This window comes from Ambystoma mexicanum, chromosome 5q (assembly GCF_040938575.1).
Source record: "Ambystoma mexicanum isolate Mex_15411 chromosome 5q, UKY_AmexF1_1, whole genome shotgun sequence".
Classification (NCBI taxonomy): Eukaryota; Metazoa; Chordata; class Amphibia; order Caudata; family Ambystomatidae; genus Ambystoma; species Ambystoma mexicanum.
Window position 1 is genome coordinate 79,304,698 of NC_090933.1, and position 21,913 is coordinate 79,326,610.

The window sequence follows — 21,913 nt, forward strand, 5'->3', positions numbered from 1 at the left end:
CCACTCCCCCCCCCTCCATGCCTCGCCACGCCTTTAAACACTTGTGTACACCCAGTAGCGCTGTCCTCGCTATGAAATGAATAATTTTAATAAGGATCTGATGGTGAGACTAATTTCATTTTTTATGTTTTTAGGTACATCATTCACTACTGTCTGTGTCACGAGTACCAGACACCGGCGGACGGCTTCTACAGCCGCCAGTTGCTTCTCCGCGTGAACAACGTTACCACCCTGACCATTTTATGGGACGATCGCCAAGTACAAGTATGCCCTTACGCGGTACTAACGGTTATATGCAACATACCTACCGTTGTGGTGGCCTAGTGCCTCGTTGTTGGAACAGCCATGCGATTATCAGTGCGACAGAAGAGCTTATTTTTATCGTAAACCAACACCCTGTGTACTGCACACGAACATCGCTTCCCTCAAGACGAACTAATTTGGATCGAGAGCAAAGAAAAATGCAAATCGCTGAATATTCTCTAAACATTTGATGTCCAATAAACGTACTTTGCCAAATGTACAATCTTGCCGTTTGCTTTTAAACCACGGTTTCACATTCCGAATTGTGGTGCTGTATTGTGAGATGCTCTAAGACCCTGTGTACAGCAAAGGACCATCGCGTTCCTCAATACGAACTTTTTGGAACATGAGCAAATAAAAATGCAAATCGCTGAATATTCTCTAAACATTTGATGTCAAATAAATGTACTTTACCACATTTACAATCTTGCGGTTTGATTTCAAAGTACAGTTTCATATTCCGAATTGTGGTGCGCTGTATTGTGAGCTGATCTGTGTTGATTTCCGGGGTCTGTGTGGAGTCGCGTAGAAGACGCCTGGGCGCGTTTGCCTACGCAGCTCAGTCACGTCACGGATAGAGGCGGGGAATATGAATGTTTTGATAAAGTCTGTTTCAGGGGCGGGGGATTTGATTTAGTGCCGCAAAGGCAGGTGAGCCAGGTCGATGCGGCGGAATGATAGGATTATCACAAAATGGAGGCTGATTTCGAGTGCGATAATGGGCGAAAAGTCGGGTAAGGTCCATAGGAAAGTTTCCTACGATCTACCGATTTATGCTTACAAACACATGGCCGACCCGTAGGGACAATAAAAAAAAAGTCCCGGAACTATCCTTTAAATACTAAACCAGAGTCTAGTAGGTAAAGCATATAGTGAAGAATGTTAGATGAACATTCAATGGGATTTATGTCTTGTGATCTGCACAAGATGACGCATATCCTCCACTTGTCAAAGTAGCAGTGTCTGGTGTTGGGTTTCCGTGCTTCTTTGAAGATATCCATACACCTTTGTGGAAGATTTAGGTGCCCAAACTCTGACTTCAGGAGCCATACTGCCAAGTTCATAGTTTGAGGGTATGGATGGAGTGTTGTCCTCTTGTGCTGGGACAGCATGTTGAAGGGGCACAGAAGTTTGATTGGTTTGCACTTTGCTAGTTTTGAGTAGGTGTGGAAACCATGGTTGCCGAGCCCACATTAGAGCGATTAGGAATAGAATGACTTGTTGAGAAATCGTGTCAGTGGAAAAGCGTAGGCAAATTTCCTTGACCAACTCATTCACAGGGTGTTCCCCTAGGACATTGGTTGGGGAAACTTGGATGCAAAATCTGGGCATTGTGCATTTAGGTTTGTTGCGAACAAATGAATCGATGGATGACCCCATTGGAATAAGTTATCGTTTAAAAATATCCTTGTGAATTTGCCACTCATGTTCCTCAAGCTGTAGGGGAACTCTGCTTAGAGTGTCTGCTAGAGCATCGAGTTCCCTTGGAACGCGTTGTGAGACTAGGAACATGTTCTGTTTGAGCGACCATTTCCAATTCTTTTGGGATAACCTGGACAGACTTAGAGAGTGTGTCCCTCCCTGCTTGTTTAGATAAAACATGGCAATGGTGCTGACCTGCTAGATGTTGAAAGCTCCTTGAAATCTGCTAGGAGTTCTAGAAGGTTTATGTGGTTTTGGGCTGTTTGTGTCCACATGCTGTGTGCTGTGTAATAAAGGTAATGGGCTTCCCGCCCTGAGAGTGAGGAGTCTGTTGTTAGAATGGCTTGCACTGGTGGATTGTGAAAGAATTTTCCTTTTAGCAATGTTACGCTCACCTGGTCTCTGTGGGGGCGTTGGGGCACTGTTGGAGCCCTCCCTGGACTTGACTCCTCAGGTTCGGGTTCTGCCCTCGACTGCGGTAGTATAGACTGCTCGAGTTGCTGGTGAAACCCCTGGAAGAAGGTAAGAGGCAATGAGACTGCTACGGTGGATGTGCGATCCCCCTCGGACCCTTCGTGCCAGAATGATGTGAGCATGCGTTTTCCCATATGCCCTCACTTGTTTTTTAAGGATGAGCTCTCCGTCCTGTTTTCTCTCAGCAGGGGCACAGTGGACGGACCAAGTTACGTCACTTATGCGTGGTGGCCCAGACCGGCTGTGAACAATCCCGCCTTGGAAGTTTTTGTAACAATGAGTATTGTCGGCAATCTTTCGTGTTGATTGTTTCCCCAATGATTATTGTCCGTAACTTTAGAATGTCCATTCTTTCCCCTTTTAGGTATGAAGATGGCCCGAAGAGTCACAGTGATGGAAGATGGAAGATGGTTCTAAACGATGCCAAAGAGGATCCAGTAGGTAAATTGGGTTTCCGGCTGATGCGCAAGTTTGTGATTTGCGCGACCAATGAATTAAAAGCTTATGCAGTTGCTAACCTTGTGCTTTTCTGTCTCCCTTGCAGGTTTAACCAGACGGTGTTTGAAGGCAAGCGATGTTTCGACACCTGTCGGCTGCCAGATGGAGAGATCCGCAAGGATGCTGAGCCGGAAGAGGACTCCGTGTTGTTGGGCGTTCAGAACAGGTAAGGATGCAAGGAGCTGCAAGAGTTTGTTTAGCAGAGACAGGCAAGATGCGTGCGGTAACTGCAGAGTTGGAATCGGGTAGCTGTGCTCAGAGTGATGGCGTGGCTGGTCTCAGGTAAGATGAGCGCAGAAGCTGCAGAGTTGGATCGTGTAGCAGGGCTTCGAGTGATGGTGTGGCTGGTCTCAGGTAAGATGCACGCGGTAACTTAACTGCCGGATGGAGTTCCAGAGACAGAAGATAGGCTTGATGAACTGGAAACAGGTAAGGAACTGTAGACAGCGGTAAGCGTTATGCTGCTCTAGCAGACTAACGTGAAGCGCCAGCACGCGGGTGGGGCGGGTTTAGATAGCCTGGTCCCAGCCACTGCCTTTAGGCCCCGCATTGTGGCCCCACCTTACCACTCCCTGTGACTTCTGCAAGCGCTTCCGGTGTCTTTGGAGGGCCGTGCTCAGCCTGGATGCACGTGCCTTAGGCACACTGTGTGCAGAGCACACTTTCAAATGAGCTTGGCGCCAAAGGTGCCAGGACTGGGTCTATTGGGACCCTGCAGGGCATGAAGGTAACGGCCCTCGACCAGTGGCCATGACAAGCAAGTAGTCTTTGCTCCACCAGCGTAGAGCTTGTACTAAGGGGTTAGTAAGATGCTTAGCAGGGGTGCATCAGACCGGAAAACACCGTTGCCGCAGCAATAGCTCTGGTGGAGTGGGCTCTCGAAACGGTCATGCAGTGGTCGGTTCACCGACCGGTGAGTGCGTGATGCAGCCGGAGAGTCACCTTGAAATGGATGCCTTGGACAAGGCCTTTCCATGGTTCACAGGACCAAAGTTCAGAAACAGTTGTGAAGACTTCCAAAAACTCTTTGTGCGCGTCACGTAGAACTTCAGGGCATGAGCAACGTCCAGCGAATGCAAGGCCCTTTCTGCCGGCGACGAAGGTTTCAGGAAGTAAACATGTAATACCAAAGGGTCGTTGAGGTGGAATTCCGACTGAACCTTCAGCATGAAAGAGGTGCATATGCAGCAACACCCTTGCTTTGTGGAAAGTCAGGTACGGTTGCTTGCAGGATAGGGCCTGGTTTTCACCTACACGTCTGGCAGATGTGATGGGCACAAGGAAAGCCGTCTTCCACGAGAGAAACTTGAGTGGGGCCCGATGCATAGACTCGAAGGGGCACAATGAGCCTTATCAGAACCATGTTGAGTTCCCACATCGGGCAGGAGACTTCACCAGCGGGAAAGATCGGAAAAGTCCTTTGAGAAACTCCTCGACGAGTTGGTGGGACAAAGCGAAGATCTTCCTGGGGACCTGGTGTAGTGAGATATAGCCACCAGATGCACCTTGATGTAGGCGTGTACCAGCCCAGCCTTCGCCAAGGAAAGTAAGTATGGAAGGATCTGTGGGGCCGTGACCCTCAAAAGGGGTAATCTTCTGCGACCAGCACCACGAAGCAAAACGCTTCCACTTATGGCCGTAGCACTTCAAAGTCGACAACATCCTGGCGAGGACCAGTTCGCTGGCAACTCAACCTCCAAACTCTAAGGCTGCAGGAACCAAGCCCTCAGGTTCAGCGTTCCTGGGTAGTGATGAAGGATTGCGTCTCCCCCTCTGGTGAGAAGATACAGAACCACTGGCAACTTGACTGGAGGTGATGCTGACCGGCTGAGATTGTCCGGATAACAAATCTGCAAGCCAGGGCGAGGAGTATCATACTGCACTGGCACTGACTAGTGCTTGATAACTCATGGCAGTAGAGGTAACGCATACAGAAACAGCCCTTCCCAGGGGAAGGAGAACGAGTCCCCGAGGCTCCGAGGCTGGTGGAATCTGCTGGCAAACATCTGGCATTTGGAGTTGACGAACTGGCGGTCCACCTCATCCTGACGAAGCTCCCACTTGTGGGAGGAGCGCAGTTCAATGCTGAGTGAGTCTGCAATGGTGTTGACTCCCGCCAGGTGGAGAGGGACGAGGAACATCCCTTGTCCGACAGCCCAGTGCCACAAGTCCTGCGCTTCCTTGGACAGCGCTGGGGATCGAGTGCCGCCCTGCTTCCTGATGTAGAACATGGTGGTGTTGTCAGTGAAGATCCTCACCACCTTGCCTTTCAGAGATGGTAGGAACGACTCGAGGGCCCAGAAGACTGCTGGTAGCTCGAGGATGTTTATATGCAGATCCTGCTACTCAAGCAGCCACAGGCCTTTGGCATGCAGAAATCCGGTTTGCGCTGCTTCCAGGGAGTCATCCGTGGTGACCGTCTCCTGGTATGGGGGAGGTATGGAATTCCATGCCTTGGGCGATGTTGCAGCGGATGACCCAACACTCTATCGCCCATCGGAACTCTGCGTTGAGGGGGATCTTGTCCATGAAGCTTCCCGACACCTGTATCCAGAGGGCATCCAGGAATTCCTGCAGGGGTTGCATCTGCAACCTGCAGATATGGACGAGGTAGATGCAGGACAACATCATGCCCAGTAGCAACTTGATGGCCCGCACCGTGGCCGTCTTCGTCGACGACAGCCGCTGCATCTTTTCTTGAATGGCTGGTAGCCTCTCCTCCGAGGGTGATGCCAGGCAAGACTCTGTATTGAGTCTGGCAACTAGATACAGTGCATTCTGCGAGAGTGTTAAGCCAGACTTCGGATAGTTGCCAGAGAATCCCAGATCAGTCAATAGCCGGACAGTCGCCTGTGTGTCCGTTGGCCAGATTCCGCAAGCTGGCACGTATAAGCCCCAGGTATGGGTATACATGTATGCCCTGTAGAAGCAGGTGGGCCGCCACTAGTGCCAGGCATTTCGTGAACACTCTGGGGGCCGACTTCAAGCTGAAAGGTATGGCCTTGAACTGGTAGTGCTGGCCCTGCACCACGAAACGTAGAAACTTCCGATGTTTCTTCTGAATGGGGACGTGAAAATAGGCATCCTGCAGGTCCAATGACATCAAGAAGTCTCCTTTTTCTAGTTGGATGAGCATGTGTTGCATCATGACCATTCTAAATTTTTGGCACTAGGTATTCGTTCAGACGACGTAGTTCCAGGATGGGCCTCCTGCCCCTGCGTCTTCTTTCCGACTAGAAAGTATCTGGAATATACTGCGGAGCCCCAGAGTTGTTGAGGAACCACAGAAGCTGAGGGATGTGCTGCTCCTGACGGGGAATCAGCGGAATAACCAGATACCTGTGTTGGAACTCCAGGGTGTCTCCTTGGGCGAGAGCTTTCAGCACCCATCTGTTGGTGATCACGCTCCACTCGCTGTCGAACCTCGCCAGCCGGCCTCCCACTGGGGTGCACGACTGGGGGTCCGACGTCCCGGTCAGTTTAGGCTTGTTCGGCGCTGGCGTCCTGCCCTGCGGGCAACACTGTCCTCCTCTACCGTAGGCCTGGAAACGGCCTCTCTAGGCTTCATGCATTGAGGATCTGGAAGACTGTCTGTACGACGTGGAGAACCCTTTTGAATACCTGCTCGACTTTCCCCTGGAGAAGCAGAAATAAGACGAGTGCTGCTGCTGGAGAGTGCCCAGGAACGGGCCGTCTCTGTATCCGTCTTGATGGCCTAGAGGGACTCGTCGATGCCCTTCCCAAACAGATTTTCCCCGAAGTGCATGTCCAGCACCTTTGCTTGGACCTCCTGACGGAAATTAGTGGCTTTCATCCAACCGTGTCAGCGAAGGCAGACACCATTCCCCATTTGCTCGAACCCTGTGTCGGCAACATCCAATGCTGCTGTGATGGCATGATCCTTTCCAGATGAGAGCAGGTCTTCCATCTCATCGTCAGGGAGGAACTCCAGGATTGGTCCTAGCTTCCCTGTCGTACCTGGCCAGGGTCGCCAGTCCGTTGCCCGCCTTGATAGTGGACGCTGCGGTGTAAATCACCTTCCTTCCCATGGCGTCCATCCTTGCCCGCCTCGCTTTCCGGAGGGACCGAAGACTAGGCGACCGTTTCCACACAGCCGCCGACACCTCAGAGTTCGGCGATGATTGCAGTCTCAGGCACTTGGGTGCAGATTCCAAACCTTATATTTCTTCTCCAGCCTATCCTGCTTGGCTGGAGCTGTGCAAGGGTTCTTCATGAGGGCCAGGCCCTCCTCCCAATCATCGTCCCGAAAAGGCACCACCATGATAGTCTTCCTCTTGGCCTCGCACCTTTGACACAAGAAGCCCTCCTTCTTGGTTTCCTTGGGCACCAGCTGGAATAACTCCATGGCCCTGGCGATCATAGAGTGAAACGATCCCACCTCATCCGGTGGGGCACCCTATGTGGAGCATCCAAATGTGACGATTCATTGTCTGCTGTAACGATGTCTTAGTCGTCGTGACTGTATCCGTTCCTCTAACCGTGTCTGCTGGCGGAGAAGGGGCCCCGACGTGGTGAAGGAGGTTGATATGGGGGCGTCAGATGACACTTCCTCTTCTTTGCCGGAGGCTGATCGGGGACCACAGGTACCGGCGCTGGAGGCATTTTCATTCGGATCTCTGACACCAAGGTGTGTAGAGTATTAATATCCAAGGAAATGTCCCTCGGCTGAGAGGGCAGAACAGGAAAACTAGGCCCTGCACTGTCGTCGCCATCCTCCTCCTCTTCAATGTCCTCGTGGACCGTATGTAGGGACTGCTGATCTTCGTAGCCCGTGGACGAGATCTCCATGGTTTGGCTGACGGCCTGGGAGGGCTGTTTCGGGGCCTTCTAGCCACTCCCATTTCCCCCCTGCCCCCAGAGGGTCTTGAACCAAGGCTTGGGCGGTTTCACACCTTCTGGCATACCTGCAGACTTTGCCAAAGTCACTGCAGCAGTATCACTCCTTGGGGGCAGGGACCTTCTGAGCCGTGGGAGTTACCCTCCTAGGATCAGTGCACGTAGCTGCCGTGGTAGTAGTAGTCGACGAAGTCGCTGACAAGGTCTTTGCCTGTGTCGGTTGAGCCGGCTTGGGATGCAAGGCTTTCTTCTTCTCTGTCCACGGCTTCTCGTATTTCTCCAGTGGTTTAGCGGTGTAGATGACTTCCTCTTTGAAGAGGAGCTTGAAGGGATGCTGGCAATGGAGGCGGAAGGTGACGCTGATCGCGCCCTCTCCGCTTTGGGACGTGCTTCCGCGGAGAACCCTGTGGACTCGGACTTGCAGCTCCTGGCCTCATCTTGGGCCCCCACGGATGAGGCACCCTCAAAGGACTTAGAAGACCACTCCTCAGACCAGCTGGTCCTGGACGAGGCATGACCCTGCTCGGAGCCCAGGTCAGAGGCCTTATTCGTGTTAAGCCATGCCGCTAGCCGACTATGCCTGTCCATTATTTTCTTGGAGAAACCTGGGCATATCTCGCACTCTACTGCCTTGCAGGCGCTTGTCCTCCACAAACACATTCCGTAGCCCGTATTTGGTGCAGGGCCTGAAGAGGGACCTTCCCCCCTCCTCCTCAGTCATGGTCAGAGGTTGCAAAGTAGGCCCAAGATGGGCTTGTAGAATCTTCGATTGGATCTTCGCCCTTGAGTGGCAGGGAACTTCACCGACAACGGGTCCAAGATGGCTACCAGAGGAGGTGCTTAGGAAGAGGACTGTCATTGGATGGGGGCAGTATGCCCAGAGGACAGTGATTGGTTTAGAGGAGAAATACAATTTTTAAGTTTAGGTGAAACTTTTTTCTTTTACCCAGGATTCCCAGCCTGACGACGGGGAATAATCATTAACATGTGAATCCATGTCAGACCTCATGCTGGAGAATGGTGATATCGCCATCAGACATACACTTGTTTTAAAGGTTGTGCATTGCCTTGCTCACACTGAATTCCATTGGGTTCTTACTATCGGTAAGGCCCAGTGTAGCTTGATCTTATTTGAGGGAAGCATTTTGAATGTACTGTAGCCCAGACATTGTAACACTATCCACACGACATCCCCAGAGATATGATATTATGTGTCATTTATAATGCACCTAAACACAAGTGTTTCAAGGCGAGACGAGGCAAGGGAGGGGAAACAGAGGGAAGACAGAGACAGCGATCCTACTAGGCCAGGGGACATTGCGATTACGCAAGTGCCGGGGAGGGAGGGGAAAAGTGCAGGGGAAAGAGGAGGGGGCAGTGCAGTATATAGGATAACGGTAAAATAAATAAATAAAATAAATAAATAAAAGTGCGGCCAGCTGGTGGCAAGTACAAGGGTAAGTGCAGACATCAGGTGTTAAGTGCTGGTAGGGGCTGTAGGGATACAGAAACAGTCCCTGCGTGCAAGGGTTGCTGGGGAGCGTGGGGGGGCAGTGCAGGCGTGCAACTGGCGGGGAAGGGGACCTGGGCCCCAAGATCAGAGGGTTGCCAGGTAACCAGTGCAGTTTCAGATGTGGCCACAGATAGATAAGGTGTCAGAAATGAGACCCTTCAGTTTGGAAAACTATAGTATGTTTTGTAAGGAAGCTTTGCTATCTTTTCCACAACCAACTCAAGCCATGGCACTGTTAAAAATGGAATCGTTTAATCAATTATTTATCTGGGTTGCAATCTACTGAATTAGGAAGTCCATTTAGGAAGGGATATGACAATTTACAGTTCAATAATACTGTGCAAACCTAGTAACTATGACCATATTTTTCTTGTACCAATTGGTTCAGCTTGCCCGTTGTCCACCACACCTTTCTGTAATTACATTTATTCCTTAGACCTGTCTAACAGTATTCATTGTCTCCACATGACTAACATGTATACAGTAGAATAGCGGTCCAGTGTACAGAAATAAACCCCTTTGCATTGGCACAGAAAGCATTTTTCACAGATATATGAAAGTGATCTATGAGGTGTCAAAAGAAAGTGATGATATATATGACAGACCATAAATTCATGCATTCAAATTATCCAAGCAGCTTACAGTTAGGATCATTTAGTTGCCACGGCAATGCCCTTTCTGAAGCAAGAACTTGTTTTAGGTTCTTCCAGGTTCTGTTTTTCTTGCCAGCTGCTGCTCCGCCAATGCCTGAATGCTAGAAGAAAAGAAATACATTGTTACTAAAAACAATATATACCAGAATGTCAGAATGTGATCGCTCTCCTCTCATATTTTAAGGAACCTTCATGTTGTCAGGACCCAGGACCCACTTATCTTATGAGAACATGTTCAATGAGCAGGCAGTGGAGTTTTCAAAGCTCAATTTTTAAATAGAACAAATGAAGTGATATATAAACAAATGGGTCTGCCTCACCGTCAACAGCACTAACTAGTTCAAGACAACTTTATTATTATTATTTTTTTTTATTTATAAAGAGCCCAAACAGTCCCGGGGCATAAAAGCGCTGTTACAAGGAAATGACTTAGTTACAAGGAGCAAACATAAGGTGTAACATGTGGCAAGCACTGTACAATTTACATACATACAGCTTTGAATTAGCGTTTGGAAGATTACTTGTGGAACGTTAAGCGGTTACAGGGAAATGTCTTAGTTACAAGGAGCATATATAGAAGTGTTACGTGATGCAAACATTTGTACTAATTACATACATACAGATCCGCATATGCGGGTGGAACGTTACATGAGTTAAGTTAACTCAGATTATTAGAATCAAGCAAATAGCAGTGTTTTGTTGGCTTTGCAGGAAGCTAGGTGTGAGGTTTCGGCTCTAAGGTGGGGTGGAAAGGAGTTCCATTGCAAGGCCGCAATGAATGGGAAGGTAGAGCCACCTACACTGGCTCGTTTGATTTTGGGCACTGTGAGTAGATAAGCATAGGGTGTTCTGGTTGGTCTGGAAGATGCTGATCTGTGTATTCTTAGAGTAAGGTATTGAGGGGATGTGTGGTTGTCACATATATGGGTTAGAGCTAGGGTTTTAAAGATGGAGCGCTCTTTGATCGGTAGCCAGTAGGCCTGTTTCCTGGCAGCAGATATATAGTCCCTTCTAGGAATGCCAATGGCGGCACAGAGCGCACTATTTTGGATGGATTGGAGCTTCTCCAAGTTTTTTACTGACGTGCCCGCAAAGTCGGCATTGCAGTAGTCGAGTCGGGACCCCATTATGGCTCTAGCTATGGTGAGGCAGTTATCCTTAGACAGGAAAGGTATGGCTGCATTGAGAAGCTTGGTGTGATAAGCAGAAGAGGACGCAATGGCGTTTACTTGTCTGGACATCGAAAGGTTGTAGTCTAGGTAAACTGAGGGTTTTTACCATTTGAGAAACCGTAATTCTGATGTTGTCAATCGAGAAGTAAAGGAATTGGTTGTCTAGTTTCTTTAAGGTTTCAGTGGATCCAATAAAGAGTAGTTCAGTGTTGTCACCGTTCAAGCACAACCCATTCTTAGCCATCCAAGATTGGATGGTGGAGGAGGCGGTGTTGAGGGTCTTGCCGTCAGACTCAGTCACCAGATAATGGGAGGAGGATTTGTGTATCGTCCGTGTAGATGGTATATGTGATGCCTAGCGAGTCCAGAATGGTGAAGAGTGGTCTGGTGAAGGTGGTGTATAGGCTGGGGGATATGCAGGAGCCTTGCGGCACTCCGCATTGGATGATGTCGGGGGAGCAGTGGCTTGGTCTGAGAAAACTGTCATGGCCCTGCCTTGCAAGAATGAGGAGATCCAGGCTATAGCGTTGGGTGAGCAGTGGGCTGTAGATGACGGGTGGTGGCCGAGTATGTTATGGTCTAAAAGGCCAAAAGCTGCTGACAGGTCCAAGAGGAAGAGTAAGGCAGGTTTACCAAAGTCACAAACGTCGTCCATTTGGTTTTTTAGGTCAAGTAGGGCTGTTTTGGTTCCGTGCCCAGGGCAAAAGCCAGACTAACGGATACCAAGGAGGCTGTTCGTTTCGAGGAACTGTTGGACTTGTATGTAGGCTGCTTTGTCCACCATTTTATAATTATGCCACCAACTGGCCCTTAATTTAAAATTTTAAAAGCAACATTTCTGTTGATTGCCTCTCCATGTAAGAGAGAAATGCTAGTGAAAATAGAATTCTCTCATAACTTAACAGCAGCAGATTAAGGTCAAACACTTCACAAGAAGGGACACCATGACCCATTGAGACAGAGTGGACAAACTCTTACTACACCTCAGCTGTGGTTTTTTACTACCATTTACAGGTAAACAACAGACAGTTTATCCAATTGTGATCTCACTACAAATGCTCAGAACAATTCGGAAAGTAATATTAGTTACCAACTACATATGTTTTATCAAGATTTTAGCACGTCTTTACTAAGGACATAGCCTTCACTGATCCACATCAACTTTATTTTCAGGATGAACCGTGCCCCACTAAAGAAGGTCTGATAGAAGGAAAACCAGAAATGTTTTTCAATAGAGTATTATCCACCAGGTGATTATTCAAGTAGGATTCATGACAGCGAATGTATTTGACATAAAATGTAAATACACTATGTTAAATAGATGGAGTCTAATACATGATCAATATATATTGCACATTGTAGATAAGTAAAGGAACAGCACCAGACAGAATAAACAGCTCCTGAGGAAGGGAATGGTTTCCCGAAACACAGAGCGAATGTTCAAGGAAATGTAAAACTTCCAATGTCATAAATCTAAAAATGTGTGAATTTGTTTAGGATTTGATTGGGAACAATTGTGCTGGCAGTTTTACTAGAAACCTTGGAGACTGCAAAGTGAAAGAAATTGTGCTTTAACAAAATGTATCTGTATAAACTAATTTTGTGATTTTTTGAAAAGTAATTGAATTATATGTGTAGAATATGATTCACAAATGTTCGTATGAAAGCAAATACACAGGAACAGTAAAGCATTTTTTTTATATACACTGCGCTTTTAATGGCGTTATTGGAAGAGATACAGTAAACGGTTAATGTTTGGTTGTTATTCAACATTGATTGGGTGTACAAGGGACAGGGGAGTCCCACAAAGTTGTGGACATCTGCTGTTCATTGTCCAGAATTTTTAGCAAGAATGGCACGGTAGTAATGGGCCTGTAATTGCTGTGGGATGTGGGATCAAGTGAGGGTTTCTTCAGGAGGGACAATCCCATGCTTCTTTGAGGCAGGTTGGGACCGATCCGGCAGCGAATGAAGCATTAATGAAGGCCATAAGGAAAGGTGCGAGTGTGATAGCGCAGTCTTTGATGATGGAATCCGGGCAGATGTCCCCTTTACAGTTTGAGGGTTTGATGGTATTCATGGGGGTACGGATATCCTGCTCAGTGACCTCCTTGAAGGGTAAGAGAGGGGTTGCCCCGCTAGTTCTTTGGAGCGGGTGAAAACATGGGATGGGTCAGTGATTGTTGGCTGTGCAGTTTGTTTAGCATGGCCGATTGGATACCATTGCATCAGGCCTCATCTTTGGTGATAGTCTGAGAAGGGAGGGGAGGTGTTACTAGTTCCCTGAAGATGGAGAACATCTCTTTAGTATCTGATCTAGCCTTGGTATTCCTTGTGTTGAAAGAGGTGGCTTTGGCTAGGATGATTGCTTTTTGTTTTCTTTGGCAAGTTTTTGAAACTGAGTTTGGCTGAGTGAAGGTGATTAGTTTGCCAGAGGGATAGTGCTGTATGTTTTTTGGATAAGAGATCTTGTACCTCAGAGGTAAAACAGGTGTTTGACTGGTAGGTTTCTGAGATGAGAGGGGCAATGGCTTCCACAGCTAATTTGATAGCAGTGTTGCACGTATGGGCGAGTATCTCTGGGTCATTGGAGATCTGATGGCCCACCCTAGTAAGTGAGGTAGGAGCTTATCCAAGGTGAGCTGACGAGAGCTCCTAGTGATGGCGGGTGGGAGAGGTAGCGCAGGCTGGTGCACTTTCCTGGGGATGTTGATGTCAAATAGAATAACGTGGTGGTCTGTCCAACGGGAGGTGGAGTTGGCTTTAACAGTGAGTGGGGGTTCCATGTGAATCCCCGCAAAAATATCGCCATACAAAAATTTGCCATATTTTTGCAGCAATATTAAGGCATGGAACCTGCGGGGGACACCCCTGCAACCCCTCCATTATTTTTAAAGGAGCGGGGGACACCCCCACCCCTGCTCCCAAAAACCCCAAAAATGATCTCCCCAAAAAATATTGCCTATGGCCGTTCCAAACGACCATATATACGGCGATATTTTTGGTGGGGATAATATTAGCTGATACCTGAGTGGGCAGTTGTGATGCACTAGCCAATCTAGAGTGCAGTCGTGAATGTGGGTGGGGTCAGTGATGGTGTGTTTGAACCCTAGAGTTTCAAGCGCATTGTCCAATGATTTATCAGAAAAGTCTTTGGAGTCATTGAAACAAAGGTTGAGGTCACCTAGGAGGATGGCCTTTGACGATTTTTTAACCTTGTCGGTAGGAGGTGTGTCAGGGCTGACTGCAAGTCAGCGGAGGGGCCTAAGGGCCGATGGACAAGATGGAGGGAAATGGTGCAGTTCGGGGAAGGGTTGAGTTTGAGGAGTAGGTAGTCACTATTGTTCTCAATTGTCCTAATGACCTTTCTGATGGACATGGATTATTTTGCAATAAGGGCAACACCCCCTCCTTTTGAGTATGGTGGGTCCTGTCCGAATATGGTGTAGCATAGGGGGAAGTGCTAGAGAGAGGGCCGGGCCAGAGGCTTCATGGAGCCAGGTTTCTGTGATCATGAGGAGGTCAAGACTGTGCGTGGTGATAAGGTCATGTATATCGTGCACAGGGAGGCAGCGGGCATTGTTGAGGGCGTAGCTGAGTGAGATGTGCTGTGCTAGGCTAGTGTGTTCAAAACAAGGAACCTAAGAAAGGAACCCACGCCAGAGACAGTCCTGAATTCTGTAAATGATTTAAGGTTAATTCTCCATATTATTATGAGGTATGTGCTTTCAAAGAAAGTCACAGAGACAACAAAACCAATGGAAAAACCTAGGAGTACATAAAAATAAATTTATTATACAGAAAATCATATTCATTAAGAATTTCAAGGTGCTTCTTACACAAGTTTAAAAAACATAAAAAGAATTAAAGAGAAACAAAGAGCATAACATGTGTACATTATAATTTAATTTAGGATATTGTGCAAAAACAATTGATAAAAGGACGAAGGCCCAACAGGAAAACAGTTGTACCTGTGGGTTGGATTTTAACCAGGGTGTATAAAAAATTACCCTGGTTAGTACAGAGTGAAATCATTCACAATCAACTTATGACATATGGTTATTTTGCCATATCATTAACTGCCAACGTGTATGAAATATCGTAGATTTGTTCCCAAAGGTGCTTCCAGAGGGGAGGGGAACACAACACAGGGAAAAACAAGTTTCGGTGGGCCTAAACAGGCTAATGTGATTGAAGCCTTCCTCAGGGCAGAGTTGATGTAGTATAGAGATGAATCCCCTATGAATGTATGGAGGACAGGGGAATGGCGCGTGGCTGCTGTCCCGGTGTGTCGGAACTCTTGTACTGCTTATGAAAATGGACAAGGCTAATGCCAGAACTTCTATTTGTTGTGCCGGAAATCCAACAGCTTGCAGCACGGTATCGGTCAGTGCTGGGTGGCGAAGTCGAGGACAACACAGGTCAGTCCAGGAGAAGCTGGTGTGGAGCGAATGCGGTGTTGCAGTACAGAAATAACTTGCGTGCGTACACACGACATTACATAGCCATTGCAGTCCGTTCCAGTCCTCCTCCTGAATCCTGCAGAATGTCAATACGTGAGCATTTCCTTCTCCGGGTGCTCTAGTGCAGGCATCTCTGTGGTCGTAACTAGACTGGCGTACGTGTCGAGGGCGTGTAGTCCTATTATCCACTCGCTCGTCGCCATTTTGGATTGGGAAAACTGCCGATTTAGTCCATGTCACTCTCCACCGGTGCACACAGCAAACATGCCAAAACAAAACAGAGCATTCATTTTTTTAATTTTTTTTTATTTTTTTTTTTTACATGAAAATAACTTTATTATACAGAAAAACATATTCTTTAATAATTTCAAGGTGCTTCTTACACCAGTTTAAAAAACATAAAAAATGAAAGAGAAACAAAGAGCATAACATGTGTACAATGTAATTTCATTTAGGATATTGTGCAAAAACAATTGATAAAAGGACGAAGGCCCAACAGGAAAACAGTTGGACCTGTGGGTTAGATTTTAACCAGGGTGTATAAAAAATTACCCTGGTTAGTACAGAGTGAAATCATTCACAATCAACTTATGACATATGGTTATTTTGCCATATCATTAACTGCCAACATGTATGAAATATCGTAGATTTGTTCCCAAAGGTGCTTCCAGAGAGGAGGGGAACACAATACAGAGAAAAACACGTTTCGGCGGGCCTAAACAGGCTAATGTGATTGAAGCCTTCCTCAGGGCAGAGTTGATGTAGTATAGAGATTAATCCCTAAAGGGGGCAGAGAAAATTAAAACATGATTGGTCCGACTAGTACTCCATAGGAAATATTACAAAGGAGTGTTGAGGTTGTATGATACTGTTGACAAACGGACGTGAAACACTCACCCTATGAATGTACGGAGGACAGGGGAATGGTGCGTGGCTGTTGTCCCGATGTGTCGGAACTCTTGTACTGCTTATGAAAATGGACAAGCCTAATGCCAGAACTTCTACTTGTTGTGCTGGAAATCCAACAGCTGTAGAAGTAAGCACATAAAAGGAGTAGATCTCAGAATGGGGAGAGGAGGGGAAGTCATGAAGTTATGTATCGTGCACAAGTGCATGTAAGCGTCAAAAGGATTTTAAAAAATGGTGCGTTAGATAAAACTGCAGTGTATACACCATGTGTCCATGACTGCCTAGAGGGAGAATACAGGTACAGAAGTGACCATATACTGTAGAAACGAGTTAAGAACAAGGCAAAGATAGATGTGTGAGAGAGGCTGGAGAACGGCACACACAATGATAGGTTCCATGTGCAGAGTGGCAAGAGCAGAAGAAAAAGGGGAGATGCGCAACCCATACACAATTGGTGACCCGTGTGGAGCATACTGACAAAGTATACAGAGATGTATATGTTACCTTGCAGCCCGGTATCAGTCAGTGCTGGGTGGCGAAGTCGAGGACAACATAGGTCAGTCCAGGAGAAGCTGGTGTGGCGTGGATGCGGTGTTGCAGTACAGAAATAACTGTAAAACGAAAACAAGAGGCGCCCGAATCGAGCGTGTATAAACGTTACTTATGTGGTACTTTTTCTTTATAGGTGGCGTGACCACCAGTACAGACAATGTAGTTACAGTGCCTGTAGGAACTGGAAGGTGGCCTCATGATTTCATAATAAAATGGGGGAAGGGAAGGGAGAAGAACTGGTACGTGGGAAACACGGTGTCTATCGTGGAGCCCACCGTAAATATCCCTCTGCTGGACCAAGCTGGGTATGCTTACCTTGCGTGCTGGTGCAGGAGTATAGAGAGTTGGGAATTGAGGCGCACGGCAGCGCGAAAATGCTGTGTCATGCGGGAGACTCGCAACGAAGGAGCTTGCACCCAGGGAGCATCTGCAGCCGAATGATGCTGCTAAGCATACCTGGGTGAGGGTTGTCATGGCAACCTGTCTTCAAGTAGCCTGAGCGGGGGGCGGGGGTTGCCAAACCGTTCCTGCGGCTCCGGATAGGAGCATATCCGGTTCCAACGCGGCCAATGGCGCGGGAGGTGGGGCACGAAGTGTATCACAGTGCCGCAAGGCTATTGGTGCAAGAGGCAGAGCAGCTGCCCCGTCAAGAGCGAGCACAGAGAGACCGTGGAAGCGCAGCCCTGCAAAGACAAAGGGGGCTGCGTGTGTGTTTGTTTAGAAAACAACAAATGGCACCTGCATATAGTAGGAAAAAGGGATGACCAACCGCTCAAAGGGCAGGACCCTGTGGTCCCAGAGGAAGAAGGGACAAGGAAGGCCAACTAACAAGAGGGAGAGAGGGATCATCTTAGAGGTATGAATTCCTCATTAAGTCCATTGTGAAAAGAGTCCAGGCTAGTGTGGCCTGCCTGAAGAGCTATGATGTTTTGTTACTGGCAGCGTTGGGCAAAAGCACATCAATGGGCATAACTTTAGACAAGATAGGTGTGCTGGCAGTGTGGGGCAAAAGGACATCACTGGGCACAATAACTTTAGGGAAAATACGCAGACTGGCAGCGTTGGGCAAGATCACATCATTGGGCATGATAACCACTTTAGGCAAAATAGGCGTACTGCCAGTGTTGAGCAAAAGCACATCATTGTGCACGATAACAGCTTTAGGCAAAATCGGAATGCTGGCAGCATTAATCAAAAGCATATTGGGCATAAATGAGGAGCTAGCAGCCGTGTGCGTTGGCCAGGCCCAGGCAATATCCAGTGACGTGGGAGTGCTCACAGCAGTAGGTGTCAGGAAGGCACTCAGGACAATGGTCATAGGTATGGTGCCATTGTTAGCATGCAGCGACATCGTGGAGATGGGAGTGACTGTCTGGTGGCAGTGTAGTCTCGCGTCGGACCTTGTTGCAAAGTCAAAGATGGCAGGCGGAAGTGAGCAGGCGAGGCTGTGAGCCTCAGTGTTAGTAGCCAAGTTCTGCGAGGTTAGTGCGTGGATGAGGGCGGGACCATGCATGCAGTGAGTGGTGGAGAATTCTAGCTGTGGTGTCACTGGCAGGACGGTGTTACGCTCACCTGGTATCCACAGCGATGCCACCCAGCTGGGCTACTCGCTGGTATGCTTCTCAGCTTTGCCCTGATGTGGTCTGCGGGGAAGGTTCTGCCTGAAAATACAGGAGGACTGTGTTCAAGACTGACCGACTGGGGTAAGTATCCTCCCTCCACCCACGTATGCTTTCAGTCTCTGTGGCGCCCTCTCCTCACCTTGTGTTAGAATTAGGCATGCTCTCCGTCTTGCCTTCTTTGCAGGGGGGCGTTGTCTTTCATGGGCGAATGCGGTCCAGTTACTTCACTGACGCCGGCCCGTTCGATATTGTTCAGGTAGGTCTTATTGCTGTTCTTTAGTTTTGTCGCTATCCTGCATGCCTTACTTTGTTTAAAATGTCTCTTTTCTCCCTTAGGTATGCAGAGCTTCCGCGCGGCGAACTGGCTTGGTTGAGCCCCGCTGGTAAATGATGGCGCATTAAGAGCGCTAAGGTGCGGTAAGTAAGCGCTATGCGCAGCGCTGAGAAGTCTTGCCTTTGCTAACCTGTGTTTTCCTTCCTTGTAGGTCGCAGTGTTTTTCAGCGCGAGTGAAATGTCCGGAGTGGTGCCAGCCGAGAGGCGACCAGCCAGGTAAGCCTTTTGAGCAGTTCGTAATTTGTAAATGTCTCTACAGCTTTCTTTAATGTTGCCTCTGTCTTCCTCTTTCAGGTTGTTCTGTCCGGGAGGCGTGCCGATTCGAGGATGCTGTTCCCAGTAGCTGCGAGTGTTTAAAGATGAAGACTGCAGGTAAGATGCTGCTGCTAATGATGTTCCTTTTGTCTCCTTGCAGGTTCTGCTTCTCCGAGGTTCGAGGGAATAGCTGGACACGGTGAGCGTCACGTTGCAAGCTGCAAAGTAACACGAAGCATGTTCTGCAGTCAGGGTGTGGTTTATATAGCCCAGGGAAAGTAGTTCCAGGCCCACCACACCCAAAACACTAGACCGCATAGCTTGGTTCTTAGGAACCAAGCTATGTGGATGCCTCCATGTTGGCTGACAATACAATAAAGTAGTTCCCAAGCGCATTGTTGTTCATAGTGTATGAGCCTGGCGCCATATGCGCCAGAACTGGCCCCATGAGGGCTTTTGAAGAGGATGCCAGGTTTTAGAGGCCCGAGTCCTGACTCCACCTGGCCAATGCGTTTGCCAGAGGGGGTTTTGGGCGAGGGTCGTGACAGACGGTCAGCCGCTTTCCAGCTGCGCCTGTAGCAGCGATGTATTGTGTGGGGTAAGCCAAGTGGCAGGAAGGTTGTGGCGTAGTGCACGTGGCGTAGGTAGCAGTGGGAGCAAGGGAAGGAGTGAAGATCCTGCAACCTAACTGGTTGTTATGGATGTAGGTGTGATCAGGTGTGGAAGTGAATACTCCTGGATAAGTGCGTGCGCAGAGGCAGTGCGTGCCTGGTAGTTGGTGTGGGCGTGGTTGTGACAAGGTCAGAGCGGCCCTGGTTGTGTGGCGCAGAAGGGGTAACAGCGTGCCAAGAGACACGGGGGCAGCCAAAGGCTTGGGAGGTGAACAGTGGCTTACCTCAGGATTGCGCATGGTAGGAGCTCTGTTTAGTGGCATGTGGCGTCACCGCAGAGCTGCAGAGAGCACCTTAGGCCTTTCCACCAGGCCTTCGCAGCACAGATTCGCCTGCCGGCTGTGACGCTCCTCTTTTATGGTGGAGCCGGAGCAGACAGGAAGGTGTTTGAACGAATCTGGCCAGCGGCTGTGAATATTGCAACATTGTTGTTGTTTCCTGCTGTCATGGGAACAGCGACAGCCATTTTACACGGCCGGTCTTCAGATTCTGGGCTACGAGACACGGCCAAGCTGGGGGAACACGCCGGTGTCCCTCGTGTTGCATATCTCACGGATCCTGGACAACAAACAATGAAAGGACAGGCTTGTCATTCTACCACTAATTCTATGTCAAGGGCGGAGGCGAGCATTATGTCGTTATAAATGGTGCAGAGAATGCTCACACCAATGGAGAAAGACAGACTCTGCGTGCGTTCCGAAAATGCCCTTAGCCCGAACTCTGTTGGCTGTTTTTCGGCAAAGCGAAACTGTTCTAAGCAGGCTGGCAACAGCTTTCCAACCACACCTGGCTTCTGCAGACAGCGGCAGACCTCAGGCTAAAGTTTAGCAGCAACCCAAAGGTCTTGCGCAATCAGACCAGTAATCCATCTAAAAGAGCTGAACAGGGGATCCACCTTCTCAGGGACACTGGTTAGTGAGGTTATATTTGAAAGACGCTTGACAATTCCAGTCATCAGCGATCACCGCACTTACCCGAGCGTCCTATGGAAAGACCAGACATGGCAGTTCAGGTGCCTCCCGTTAGGGCTGGCTTTAGCTTCACAGGCATTCACGAAGATCATGAGGCCGGTAGCAGCGACCACGAGGGTGAGGGAGAGAGGTTTGAGTGGCATAGTTCATCTAGACGACATCCTCATACTAGCGGCAAACAGACAGTGACTATAAGAACAAGTGCAATGTGCGACTAATCTTCTTACATCGCTGTGCTTCCATGTCACTCTGGAAAAGTCTGAACTAGCACTCAGGCAACGCATTGAGTTTCAGGTGTTCGTAGTGGACTCCACTAAAGCTACCTAGGTGGTTGCCAGAACCCAAGTTAAAGGTGAGAGAGTAGCTCGCAACTCCTTTAACGAAAATATTAATTTCCATCAGGTCATTAGAAAGGATTGTGGACTTGCTAGTGCCCTCCATTCAGGTGATATTTCCAGGGCCCCTGCACTACTAGGCCCTGCATCGGTTGAAGATCTGGCCTCTCCAGGAACGGCTTGGGTATCACCAGCTAGTAGTTTAGACCAAGAAGGAAGATCAGAACTAAAATGGTGGTTCCAGAACATGGAAGCGTGGAACGGCCACAGAATATTCGGGGACATCCCGGATTTCGTTATAGAGTGAGACGCCAGCAGAGTAGGCTGGGCCACAAGATGCAGCCTATTAGAGACAGGGGGCAAATGGTCGCAGGAAGAGCTAGACCTGCACATCACTGTCTATAGCTCTTGGCAGGTTCCTTTGGAGTGAAAACCTTTACCGAAGACAAGGCATTGTGTTACATTCTTCTCAGGATAAACAACATCGCTGGAGTAAAATATGTCAATCGCCTAGGAGACACCAGATCCAAGATGTTAGCAGAACTGACAAAAGATTTGTGGCACTACTGACTAGGCAGGATGATTTCGGTAATGGTGGATTATCTCTGAGGGGATCAAAATGTAGGGGAAGATTGGCATTCCTGCTATCTGAACGACTGCAGCGACTGGATGGTACACAAGGGCATCTTTGAGAGGATAGCATCTCTGTGGGGACCGCTGGACATAGACCTGAATGCAACCAGATTGAACAAACTATTAGAGAGGTTTTTCAAATGGAGGCTGGACCCGGATCCCTGGGGGCGATGCACTCCTGCAGCCTGGGTCAGGCGCAGTGCACTTCACTTTCCCTCCATTCATAATGCTAGCCAAAGTTTTAGTGAAGATCCGCAGAGAGAAAGCAGAGGTCAT

The 21,913-nt window shown here is 48.5% G+C and overlaps 1 protein-coding gene across 2 annotated transcripts in view; it reads right to left on the minus strand.

Moving 5' to 3' along the window:
• INO80C (INO80 complex subunit C) overlaps positions 1 to 21,913 on the minus strand; it is a 475,763-nt gene that overhangs the window by 276,497 nt on the left and 177,353 nt on the right. For both annotated transcript variants that reach the window (XR_011278543.1, XM_069620549.1), the window contains exon 4: positions 9,710 to 9,821. Coding sequence is in view for 1 of the 2 variants with exons in the window: in XM_069620549.1 (XP_069476650.1) it covers positions 9,710 to 9,821 (112 nt within the window). In the remaining variant the exon portion in view is untranslated. The remainder of the gene's footprint in view (positions 1 to 9,709; positions 9,822 to 21,913) is intronic.